Genomic DNA, 13088 nt, shown 5'->3' with positions numbered 1-13088 from the left:
TTAATTATTCAAAATTAAATGTCTTGGACATTTAAAATAGATAATTATAATACATAAAAAATGTTAGTTTAAAAATTTAAGTTAAATCATATCATTTATTTACACATTATATTTTAAGGCGCTTCTAGATGATATGGCTAGTATATCAACTTTGCACATATTCGTTAAATATTACATTCAATATGGATAATTACATATGTCATATATGATATTTGCTAACGTTGATACACGTTGACTATATTGTCTGGAGCCTTAAAAAACTTGAGATTTTGCACGCAATGTTTCTGTTACGTAATCTCTACGTGAATCGATATGAGGAAAATATTTGCAAAAAACTATGAGCACAACACGTTGCACTACAATCGGAAACGGTGGTAGAGTGAACACAATAGAAACGTAAATTGTACTCGATTTGATTAGTCATACGGAATTAACGGCGAGATATTGGACGCGGAATAATTGATGAGATTTAGACATAGAAATAATTAATGGTTGTTCTCATTATCGTAACTCCGATTTTCGGGAAAAATCCGTTTGTTATCTAGAACATATTACTCATCGATTATCATAATTAACAAGATTGAGCATGAGAAGTGCATTTGTGCTTGCGAATTTAATAAAATTTTCTCTTTTTCTATTCTCTGCTGTTTGTTTCCTTTTGCCTTATCTTTTAACATCGCACAGCTTATTTTCTATAGAGACTTACGCCACAGTAAAAAAAAAGCAATTTAACCAAGTTTTACCTCGCGTGCAAGTTGATTAACTTTGATCGGAGATTCTGAAGTCCTTCTAGACGCTGAATTACGAACGATTGGTTACAGAATAGTCGCCGAGGGACGGAGCATTACGCCTGAGGCCGATGTGAACCTCCTGGCGCCGATCACGCGCATGGACAAGCTCGCTTGCATCGGCCTCAACTACAGCGGACATTGTCAGGAGCAAGGTATACCAACTCCGGAGAGTCCGGTAGTCTTTAGCAAATTTCCCAGCAACATCATCGGACCCCGCGACAACATCCTGCTGCCGCAGATCTCGGATGTAAGTCGATGGAAAGAGAGGAGGAGGAGGAAAAGCCGAGTTAATTACATTGTTCGTAATAAAATTACTTTTTTTTCTTCTTCGAAGTGTCATAGTACATACTCGGAAGATTTTTTCGCGCTGAATTCGCTATTGGCAGAATTTACGTAGCACTTCAGAAGTTTGAATAAATTGAGGCAAAAATGGTTGAATAAATTGAGGCAAAATGAGCAAAAATGATATTTTTCATCAAGGTTCTTTTATGGAAAAATAAAAGTTTGTTTCTAAAAAAGTCTACGGCATCTAAAAGTATAATTTAAAAACTTTCAAATAAATTTGAGTTCATAATCATATGACTCATTTTTATTAAATTATGGTTGTTCGAATTTTTAACTTTTCAGCAAAACACAAAACAATTCAGCAAAAAAATCACTCTTTTTTTATTCAAAATGTTATATATCTTAAAGATTTTTTGCGCTGAACACAATGCTATATTAGAATTTGCGTAGCACATCAGGATTTTTAGTAAATTGGGATGTAATAGTAAAGTGAAATGGTTTAGACTAATTCACTCCGATTTTCAAAATCCTGATATGCTGACACAAATTCTGATACATTGTGTTCGCAAAAAATCTTTAAGGTATATAACATTTTTGAATAAAAAAAAAAGTGATTTTTAACATCATGTTTAGCATAAAAAAATCTCAAATATGTATTATAGCACGAGAGAATTTGGATATTAAACAGTATTATCGAAACACGATAAGGTCCTCTTTGAGGAGCATGATTCTGTTGGGAATTATATATTTTTAGTCCATTATGTCATAACTCCCACTTTCATTATTATTCTATTCATTCCAAGCTGTGAACATACTCTGTTACGACAGTCTCTTCTTTATAGAGTCAATAGATTGGTTTCTCGCGGAGTCTGCAGTGACTAAAGCTTAAATACCAATCGGGTTTGCGTCTAATTGTTCAAAGGGCATCATTAATCATTATGCACTTTGTCCTTAACACTCTAAAAAAGTAGGACACTGTATAATGTGTTTTATACAGGGCATTTCGGAAGTCGCGCACGCTTGGTTAATCCTCCATCTGCAATTATATTCTTACTTTCTCTGTCTGCAATCTTTGCTATCTGCAATTTTTTGGTCTAGCCCAATTTTTTTTTAATTCTAAGCTTTCAAAAAGGTGTGAAAAATTTACAGTTACTTTTCAACATCTCTATTGCCAAACAAATATAAGAAATTTTAGAAAAGAACCGGATTCCATTCTTCTTTATTTCGGAAGAATTTAAGAATAAAACTTTGCTTGTGTGTGATAAAAAAAGACTCAGATTGCAAGTTACAGGGAAAAATTGCGGGAAGTTAAAGCGCAAAGCGATTTTTGAATTTACAGAAGGTCGATTGGGAGGCGGAGCTAGCGATAGTGATTGGGAAGAAATGCAAAGGCGTCAATAATGATGACGTCGAGGACTGTATCTTCGGTTACACAGTAGCGCAGGATATATCGGCACGTGATTGGCAGAAATCAAAGCGAAATGGTGGTCAATTTCTGCTTGGTAAAGGGATGGACACATTCTGTCCTCTTGGTCCGGCGGTAGTCACCAAAGAAGCGATAAGTGAAATCAACAATCTATCCGTGAGGACATGGGTGAATGGCAATCTAAAGCAAGATGGCAATACCAGCGAACTCATCTTTAAACCTCATGAAATAGTTGCTTATCTTTCGCAGTTCGTATTTTTCTTGACGATATTAATCATGCAATTAATAATACGTAATAATAATGTTAACATTTCAGATTTGTGACGTTGTTACCAGGCGATGTGATCCTTACCGGCACCCCGGCCGGTGTAGGATTCACACGTAATCCACCTGAATATTTGCAGGTATAATTCTATGTTTAATAAATTAATTATAATATTTTTTTCAGCATGTGTGTATGATACGTCGTCATTAACATATATTAATGTGCAGTATTTTTTAATTTATGTAAATTCCTAAATTGTATTCGATTGCGTGTTTCAGCGTGGCGATGTACTTGAAACTGAAATCGAGAGTCTGGGACGTCTGAGAAACAAAGTGATCTGATCTAAGAAATGGAGTACACCTTTGGTTAAAACATTAACAGAACTTCGTGATCCTTATAAGACTGGACCTATGTTCCTTCAGGGATCGATATTCGCAATGTCGTTGAACTAATCTAAGATCTATGTCTAGAATTTTATTCCATAGATAGATATATAAAAATACGCATTTCCAATACGAATACCAATAATTTCAGCGCGATTGCGAAGGTCCATACCAGAAGTATTGCCCCTTTTAAAAAGCTAGATTTTTATTTCGTTATCGTTACATTATCGTTGCAGCTTTTTTATCATATATTTACGCAATGAAACAATGTAACGATAACAGAGCACAAATAATAAATAGGGCGCCTAACAACATCGATAACGTTAATTTTTTGTGTCACATATTTTACGAATTTATATAATTAAAGCAGAATTGTTTCTATTATGTTTTTATCTTATCCCATCCACATAAATTAATGACAAAAATTTTATATCGAATTATTTAAATAAAAGAATCTTTTTTATCTTGATCGCGATATTTATCAAGTCATAATATTTTTTAATTTATGTATACTCAATTAAATCGTTAGTCTAAAATACTAAAATAAAATTATATTGGCACAAACATTATACTGCATATCAAACTATATTAAGTACTGCAAAACACGTATTTTTTTATATAATCCATTTAAAAATATGTATTCTATCACAGAAAATGTATCATCATTTATTTATGTATAGTAATATAATTACAACATGTATTCAAAATTATTTGTTTGCCAATATATTTTATTACAAATGAAATATGCTTAGTGTAATCTATTTTTTTATTTTTATTAAATTAGAACAAATTACAGTAAATGTATTTAAGTGACTTATGTATACATTAATTCTCAATGTAAAAATATAAATAAAATCTCGATAAAATCCTAATGTACATTTATACACGTCAGGATTGCGTACTGCTATTCTCAACAAATTTGTTATACTGTTCCGGAATTCCCTTAAACATTTTTATCTTGGCTCGTATTTGCTTCCAAGTTAATTGATAATGGTTCTTCTTGTCTTTCGACATCGCCTGCATTGAAAATACATAATCAGTTATGTTTGGGGATAACATTAATTTTATTTGTAAAAAATCTCACCTTATAATCTTCACCATATTTCTTTATTAAATAAGTGAGAAATTGTGCTTGTCCTTTTGGTAATTTAAGAAGTCGTTCTCTAGGAACTTTTGCTTCGGCTTCCAACTTTTCCATCACGTAACTTTTTGCTGCAGTCATATTCATTTCTTCGTTTTCGTGATCTGACAAATCCTCGTTTCCTGTAACTTTTCCCTTGGCATCCTCCAACATCTCATGTTTTACATTAGGAATTTGCACTGCCTCGTTTGCGTCATATGCCAAACCCATTTCTTTCAAATTGTCACGAATAGAATTCTTGTTTTTCCATTCTTTTTTTATTTGCTCGCTAAAGTCAAAATATAATCAATAAATATTATAATATTTACAATATGCTAAATGTAAAAGTATGTAAGTACTAAAGTTTATAAAATGTAATAATTTACATTTATCTGTATACAATGTAGACAATGTATAGATCCTCAAAGTCTATGTTCTTTGTTGTTGCAACATACTGAATTAAAACTTCTATCTCGCTTATATATTTTTATTTATCAGTATTAAAATTAGATGAACAATTATAATTACTTCTTTCTGAACTGTATTATCTAGTTTATAATAATTTACACATTTTACTTATATTATTTACATGAAAAATATTCAGTAAATATTATATAATATTATATAATTATATCTATTTTCTTATAATTTTGTAAATTTGTATATTTCCACGTGTAAAGTATATTTTGAGAAGGAAAATCATCGCTCAAGATCCGTTTTTTGTTTTATATTGAAATCTATACTTTTTAACTAAAGTTCCTGCATGTTCAGCTTTCTTCCCTTTTGAAGAGAAAAATCATCTTGAAGAGAAAAATCGAAAAGATGAACTGTGCAAGAAATTTAATTAAAATGAATAGGCATTTGTATATTTACCATTATATGATACAAGAGAAGCATACTTAATATTGATTATTTGGCAGAATTTATTTTTAAAGAAAATTTAATTTTAATGAATGAATTAAAGAATTTTTTAAGATAATTAGTGAATTATATTTTTCAACATCAATAAATTCCTAAGAACAAAACAAAAATTCTGTTTTAATTAATTAAAAAATTAATTTTTCTCATATAACTTGAAGTGTAGCTCATATAACTTAAAGAATAGTTTGTAATTAAAAATTTACGTTTTTAATTCTTTTGCGGACTTAGTTAATCTAACATCTAACTTCTTTAAAATATATATATTATAAATGTATAAATTATCATTTTCTTAATAATAAAAAAAACTTCGAAAATTAATTTATAAAAAAATGAACTTTTTAAAGCGCCGATTTTCTTTCTTAGAATATATTCTATGCATGGAAATACAAAATATATTTATAAAAGTACAGGAAAATCAAAGGCGTTATATTGCATATTTACTAAAGATTCAAAATTTAACGTAAACAATACATAAATATTTTATGTAAATGTAATCTTGAAATATACCGAACAACTCTACTTTTACGATGTAATAAATGTATGTGAGTTAGGTTAGAAAATGTACCATGGAATATCCGGCTGTTTCCGTAATTTATTTCGCAGTCTTTTTCGATTCACGTTCTGATTGTACTTCTTCTTACGCTTTAGCTTTCTGATTCTTTTAATTTTCATTTTATTCAAGATGTTTTCTCAACACACATGCGTATTTCACCAATTATTTACACCATTGACAAACTTAACAATATGTTCCTAAAAACATCGATGTTGCGTTACCTACAAACTGTGTTTGCATTACATTGAGAGATGGAGAAGTCGAATATATAATATAGCTCGATTAGTTCCAGAAAACGATACTCCACTGTAAAGAGTGCTGTAATCGAACGTGCAATTGCCATATACGGATAGCGTGGCGATTCAAATCTGCACTTTGGCGTTCGTATAGTATGAAGAATTAAGTATGAGAAATATAAATAATATAATATTATATTTTATATATATATATATATAAAAGCAGTATTATAAATTAATTAATAAAAACATAGTTGATCAAGTAACATTAAAATTAAATAATGAAAATTATCTAGTTTTCAAACTATTTCTCGATCAACATGCAATGATACACGTTCAAATTTGGATATTAACATTTTGTTTAAATTAAATGGTGTTTAAATTAAAATGAAATTCAAATTCAAATAAAAGAATGCGTCGGTTTTGCATCAAATGGAAGTTTATGAACATTTTTCTAAATGATCTTTTACACGATATTTCTTATTTGCTAAATATGTAAAAAATATTAAAAACTAGAAAAAAATATTATAATAATTGCGCAAACTTCAAAGGAAATTTTTTATTTCATCCCCTTTAAGTATAATGAAAGGCATTTTATTTATGTTAAAAATGACTATAAACTAATTTCTTTCTCTCTCTCTCTCTTTATAGTAATAACTAAAGAGACACAGCGAAAGGATATTTTATTTTTTACTATACGCTTTAAAAAAACATTTTTCATGTAAAATTATATCAAATGATCAAAATGCAGACAAACTTTCTTAAACTACTAATATAAATATTCATTCATAATCATAAATTTCAAAGTTCACTTTATGGTTTTAATTTTACGTACTGAAGAGGATCCTATCTATAGAAACGTATGTAATATTATATAAAATATTAGTTTTTTAAATCCATCTAACGGGAAAAACGCCACGAACTTTTTCCCACACCTAATAATTACAACAATATCTTGCACCAGTTTCTTACAAGGAGAGGACGCAACGTAATAATAATTGATTGCGACGAAATTCGTTGTAGCAATAGGTTTGCACGTCAAGTGGTTCTAGATAAAGAGATATAATGCGCTTCTCAGGCATTGTGAGAAAATTGATAAAAAGTTCCGTGCAATTGCCGAATATTGGTTTTTAATTATTTTTTCTCAAATACTATCAACTTTACAGAAAAACTGCAAGAGACGAAAATCATTTATTTTCTTCTCATAGAACTTTAAGAATTTTTTTAGAATTTTTTATATCAACTTTTTTTTGTCGTATGAAAATACGATATTAAAAAATTCTAAAAACATTCTAAAAAAATTCTCAGAACTTTATGAGAAGAAAATAAATAATTTTCGTCTTTCGCTGTTTTTCTGTAAAGTTGATAGTGTTTGAGTAAAAAATCATTGAAAACCAATATTTAAACGATTTTTAATAATTTTTAATCAATTTTCTCACAAACGCTTGAGAAGCGCATTATATCCTTTTATCCAGTACCACTTGACAAGCAGATCTATCGCTACAACGAGTTTCATCGCAATCGATTATTATCACGTCGTGTCCTTTCCTTGAGCTAAGAGCTGGTGCAAGATATGCGACTTATAATTATTCTATATACAATAATATTACATACGTATTTCTATAGATAGGATCCTCTTCTTTGTTAGACACTTTTTATTCATTTTTATTCATTTCTTTAAAGTTTACACAATTTCACTAATTATTTTCATAAATTTCAAACTTAATATAGAATACAGCTAATACGGAAAATAGCTATAAATTTAATAACAATAATTTAATTTGGACAGTCAAAAACGCAATGAAAAAACGTAGAAATATCCGAAAAAGAAGCGAATGGAAAAATGGTAGAGAACAATATAGAAATTAACCATCGGAAATAATCCTCTAAACGATGCTGCGTTTGACGCGGCCGAGAGAAGACCCTCGCAGAAATTCGATCTCTCGAGATGAAATGGAAGCGGCAACCCTCTGAAGGACTTGGGAGGGGATAGCCATGTGAGTGTGCATATCGGAGTTTTCGATAACTATTATCAATCGACGCGAGATATCCGTGATAAAGCCGCGTGTGTAAGTGCTCGTTTGTCACTGGGACAAGGCGGTCGCGTGATCGTGAGGTGTCAGTGTATTTCCGGCGATCCTGATGTGAATCGCGATGTCTGTCTCTCTCTTTCCTGCTCTTTTCTTTTTCTCGTGTTCGGATAAACCTGCAAAATCTGAATCGGCTGCTCTTTCACGTGATGCTTTTCTATTAATATAATCTTGTATTAATATAATCTTTTATTTTTATTAATATAATTTTGTGTTCTCTCGACATTAAGCGAGCATTTGCATTCTATTTGTGCTCGACGAAAGCTCGAGAAAAGACAAAGAAATACGGAACGATGCGCGAATACGTTAAGGATTTTCGTCAAATTTAGTAGATTCGGCATACTCAGTGTTCCGTAAATATTTTCTTCGGTGATTGTGAATTGCACATAATTTCGTTGATAGAATTCTTGAAGTAGTGCTCGATGGTCGCGTACGATATCCACTTTAAAAATATCCGCGATATGAAATCTAAATAGTTTTTAAACTAATACGTTACATCTCTGATAAGCACTAGGACTCGATTATAATTACTGTAATCTTCAATGATCTTGTGTTTCTTAAAATAATAGATAACGCAATATTGAGTGGTAATAATTGATAAATTACAATTGACGTTACATAAATATGCTGTTTATAAAATCTGCGAAAAGTAAGCAAACCAGAAGCAGTTAGTAGATGTTCGTTCAATGAAGTTTAATTTTTGAAGTTAAAATTCGTGAGGTTGTTTCTTCTTTTCTTTTATTTTATTACAATTTAATCTAAAGTCTTTATTTTTATTTCGTAGTTTATTCTGATTTCAAAGAAAAGAAAAGTGATCATTTTACAAATTAGATTCTCTAATTATAATCTCATTAAAATTCTCCATTTAATATTATTTATAATTTTATTGTAATCAAGTCAATCGTACGAGACATCATAACACAACGAGATAATGCATTCATGCTAATTTGAAATAGAGAATAATTCGCTTAGTGAATCAATATTCGCTATTAAATCAGAAGGAAGCGACAAGTGAAACAACTGTCGATACGGTCAGACAAATCGGTAGACATACGAAACTCGAGAGTACAACGTATCGCGTTTGAACTGTAAAGATCGCAGTGCGATTCTAGACAAAATAGTGATTTTATGAATCGAAATTCTGTTCATGGTGGAGAATTTCTCGCGATGATAAAGATATTTATCGGGTGATTGTGATTGTCGGTGATGTCAGGATGATGTTTCGCGATTTTCGATTCAGAGTGACGAAGAGCTCGATCTGATCCGAGATCGCCTTTCGATTCGTATACATGGATTCCCGTATGAGGATCATTGTGCTAATAATCTTATGGCTGATATATCGGACAGAAGGCAAAGTTACGTGCCGCGGCGAGGTACAATTGCGTCGCGATTGCGAGCACTGTGCAGAATGCGACGCACTGTGCAGCACGAGCCGCGATGGTGCTGTTTCTTGCGAACTGAGGGTCGCTGTTCTTCTGCCGAAGGATCCGAGATATGATATTTCTCTGCCTAAGGTTCTCCCAGTCCTCGGTAAGAGAGTTAGTCTGGAAATCAATTGTGTATACTAAAAAAAATGCTAAAGGTGTGGTCCACTTTATTGGAGCTGCAAATTTTAGTATATTTTTTTCAGTGTTTTCTTGAAACGGAATAAAAATGAGCAAATTCACTACTCAAGTAGCAAAGTGACGTTTTATTTTTTTAATAATGTCTCTTTATTAACGTCACAGTCTATACTCTTGGCATTTCAAATAAGCTGAGATCAGCAAATGTAAAGCTGAATGAAATCAAGTTTTACGCGCACGTTCAATTTTATATCCCGAAAGTTCAGCTTGTGTAAACCTGAACATTGAGAGTGTATTATCTTTTTCTTTTGCAGATTTAGCGGTGTACGAAGCGAGATCGCGAAATCTGCTACCGCACTGGCTTGATCTGAAATTCTTGCCGCAAGATGATCATTGCGATGCAATGTACGCGCAAATCGGCGCGATCGACAGCTACTCGCATTGTGTACACTTGTTTCTCGGGCCAGCATGCGATTATTGCGTCGGTACGTCATTTTAAATCCTTTTATTTTGAATTTTTCCTGTATCTTCTTTAAAATTATATTTGCTACAATCTGAAAATTCTATTCTAAAACCCATCTTGATGTTGCTCATGTTTTAATCTACATATAAATTACATCCGTTAAACTGAGAAAACTGTTCCATTATATATAAGATTTATTGTAATATGTTATATTAAAATTTCCATAATCTTTTCCATAAAAATGTATATTTCAAAATGATTTATAATTGCAATCGCATGCATTACAAGAGCGAAAAAAAAATTTAGGAAAATTGAAACAAATTATCATTTTTATGTTTTATGTTATGTATTCTCTCTTTACTACTTCTTTTTTATTTTTAAAATATGAATATATGGGCATATTTCCTTCAAGTTAGTCTTTTATATTATACGCTATTTCAATGTGATATTAGAGTTAAGAGTTTTCTTTCAGCGGTCGTCGGTAGAGTGGTGAAATTTCTTGGAGCACCATTAATCACCACAGGAGGCTTTACTTTTGACTTTACGGAAAAAAAAGTTGACTGTAAAGACGAATATTTTATGACCACAAGAATCGGAAGTTTGGCTTTCAGGGATATCGCTAAATTTTTCGTGGCCATAATGGAACAGTATGTACAGCTCAAAATTTATATAACAATTTATCGATTAAATTGATACAAAAAATTTAATTTTTGCGTATTTCTTAATTCTTCATGAGAGATTGTTTTGACAATTATATGATGAATACGAATATTTGATGAAACGCGGATAAAAAAATTAAAGAATATGATGAAATAATGTGAAATTTTCTTTTATCTTTCTTTTCTGTGAATTAGCTACGAGTGGCATAAAGTACATCTTATTTATGCAACGAATGGACAAAATCAAGTCGCTGGTAGACATACGTGTCAGCTTATGATGAAGTCAATGGTTGAATTCATCAAGAAAGAGCATAATATTACTTATGGCACTTTTGACGTCGAAGCTACAACCCCCAGTGATTATCCAGAGGCCTTGAAAGATCACGTTAGTCATTCTTACGGCGGTGAGTAACCTTTAAAATTAATTAATATGACATTTAAGTAAAAAGTTTTGTCCTTTAAAGGACAACTTTTTATATCAGAAAGATAATTTATGTTAAGACGTCGAATTAAATTCAAAATAAATTCCAGATTTATTCAATTAACTTATACATCTGCTTCACAAATACTTTAAGATGCATAATGGAAAATAAATTCCATATAAAATCCCATCTAATACAGTAAGCAAAGAAAGCGTATAAAACAGCAAATAAAAAGTTAAATTAAATTTTATGAGCACTGATTTTATGAGCACTGATCATGTAGAAGTAAAAAGTGGAAAAATTGTTTGTTGCTTCTACAAAACTTGATGTTATATGATAATAAATATTAATAGATGGATTTATTATTAATAGCATTTAAAAAGAAATGATTATAAAAAATATAAGAATTTTCGAGAAATAATCTTAAGATATTAAAGGTTAATTATATTGATATGTGTAAAAATCGAAAAGGTTAATTGTCGATATATGTATATATATTGTAAAAAGAATCGTTTTTGCTTCAACATTGAATAAATTCGAAAAAAAAAATCGTACAAAATTTCAAAAAAGCAAATTAAAGATAAAGATTCACTCTTTCGAATAATATAAACCGCATTTGTGTACAATTTTTAATTCGCCCCGTAGAACTTCGCAAATTTCGTAAAAAATTTTGTGATATGATGTGTCTTCATTTATATGTTTGTGTAACTTCAAAACAAAATATCAGTAAGACCGATTTTTGAAGTACCGATTTGAAAAGTAGAAATTTCAAGCTGTAAAATACATTTTTAAACATTTCGATACAATGATATTCTTGAGGCTTCCACGGGGGCTTTCTATATAAAGAGTCCAGTTCTATATAAAGAGTTCTTGGAATGCTAGCCTTTTCACTAGTAGTGGACTGCAAGGTTCACGAAACGCTGGCATTCCAAGAATGCATCTGAACACGGAGAAAATAACTCGCGAAACGCATAATCTTTATTTCAATACAATGATTTTTTACGAAGTTATTCTATTTTGAAATTTTAGGATGAAACAAATAATCCTTTAATTTTGTTGAGTAATGTATATTCATTCAATGATATAATTATATATATATGTTTTATATATGTTTAATCATATTATTTTTCCTCATATAAATATCATTCAGATGTCAATCATCGTTTCGATGATTAATTTTTTTTTAATCTGAATTGATTATCCATATTTATCACATACCTTTGCTTTAAATGATCAAGATGTAGACAACTCCAGTGCTGTAAACAAGTATTTAAATATAACCATCGTTAAATATAACTTGTCTTAAAATTTGTAATATTTGGTTTTTTTCAAGAAAGCAGTAGTTGCAATCGCATAAATTTTAATATACAGATATCACTCAATAAGTAAAAAATTAATAACTAAAACTCAATTTACTTCAAACGTACTTTGATCAGATATATCTGAAATTAATAGATATATGTGAATCTTATCGGAATTTTATATTGATAGAAAAAATTGCTTGTAACTGAGACTTTCTATATACATATATTATATTATATAACAAACTTTTACTATATTTTTTGTCATGTGGCAATTAAATAATTTGATAAAAATGTATTGCTTTCGTGTATTCTCAAATTGTTCCATATTAAAATAAGGTTTTATTTTACGCGTTTGCTATAAATTTGACAACAATCAATATATTTCAAATGACGTGAGAGAAACATAATACTTCCCGCGCATTAATCATTTCAAGAGGTTTGGTACAGTTATAAATCTCTCGTTTTGAGGACGTTTTTTCTCTTAATGCTTAATGTAATGATATAAAAACATAAAATATAAATAATATATATAAATGTAAAAACATATCATAAGTTTATCTTTTTATATCATAATATTTATATTTTATATAAATATTATGATATAAAAA

General features: G+C 30.2%; 3 protein-coding genes across 4 annotated transcripts in view; 2 read left to right on the top strand and 1 right to left on the bottom strand.

Annotated features, from left to right (window-relative positions):
• Positions 1-3531, top strand: part of LOC108690033 (fumarylacetoacetate hydrolase domain-containing protein 2) — an 8745-nt gene extending 5214 nt beyond the window's left edge. For both annotated transcript variants that reach the window (XM_018197098.1, XM_018197097.1), the window contains 4 exons: positions 822-1038; positions 2416-2750; positions 2819-2906; positions 3046-3531. In XM_018197098.1, the coding sequence (XP_018052587.1) occupies positions 822-1038; positions 2416-2750; positions 2819-2906; positions 3046-3108 (703 nt within the window). In that variant the 3' untranslated portion in view covers positions 3109-3531. The remainder of the gene's footprint in view (positions 1-821; positions 1039-2415; positions 2751-2818; positions 2907-3045) is intronic.
• Positions 3532-3795: 264 nt separating this feature from the next.
• LOC108690045 (nucleolar protein 16) lies at positions 3796-5955 on the bottom strand. Its single transcript, XM_018197115.1, has 3 exons — positions 5757-5955; positions 4235-4559; positions 3796-4167 (listed from the first exon to the last, which is right to left on the bottom strand). The coding sequence occupies exons 1-3, from the start codon at positions 5861-5863 to the stop codon at positions 4039-4041; spliced, it is 561 nt and encodes a 186-aa protein (XP_018052604.1). The 5' UTR covers positions 5864-5955; the 3' UTR covers positions 3796-4038.
• A 3416-nt stretch (positions 5956-9371) lies between these two features.
• The window catches only part of LOC108690029 (atrial natriuretic peptide receptor 1-like), a 113364-nt gene continuing 109647 nt past the window's right edge, over positions 9372-13088 (top strand). Inside the window, exons 1-4 of the mRNA XM_018197091.1 lie at positions 9372-9600; positions 9947-10121; positions 10548-10742; positions 10950-11158. Coding sequence (XP_018052580.1) covers positions 9372-9600; positions 9947-10121; positions 10548-10742; positions 10950-11158 — 808 coding nt within the window. The remainder of the gene's footprint in view (positions 9601-9946; positions 10122-10547; positions 10743-10949; positions 11159-13088) is intronic.

This window comes from Atta colombica, unplaced genomic scaffold (genome assembly GCF_001594045.1).
Source record: "Atta colombica isolate Treedump-2 unplaced genomic scaffold, Acol1.0 scaffold293, whole genome shotgun sequence".
Taxonomy (NCBI): domain Eukaryota; kingdom Metazoa; phylum Arthropoda; class Insecta; order Hymenoptera; family Formicidae; genus Atta; species Atta colombica.
This window is presented reverse-complemented; position numbering and strand designations above follow the sequence as displayed.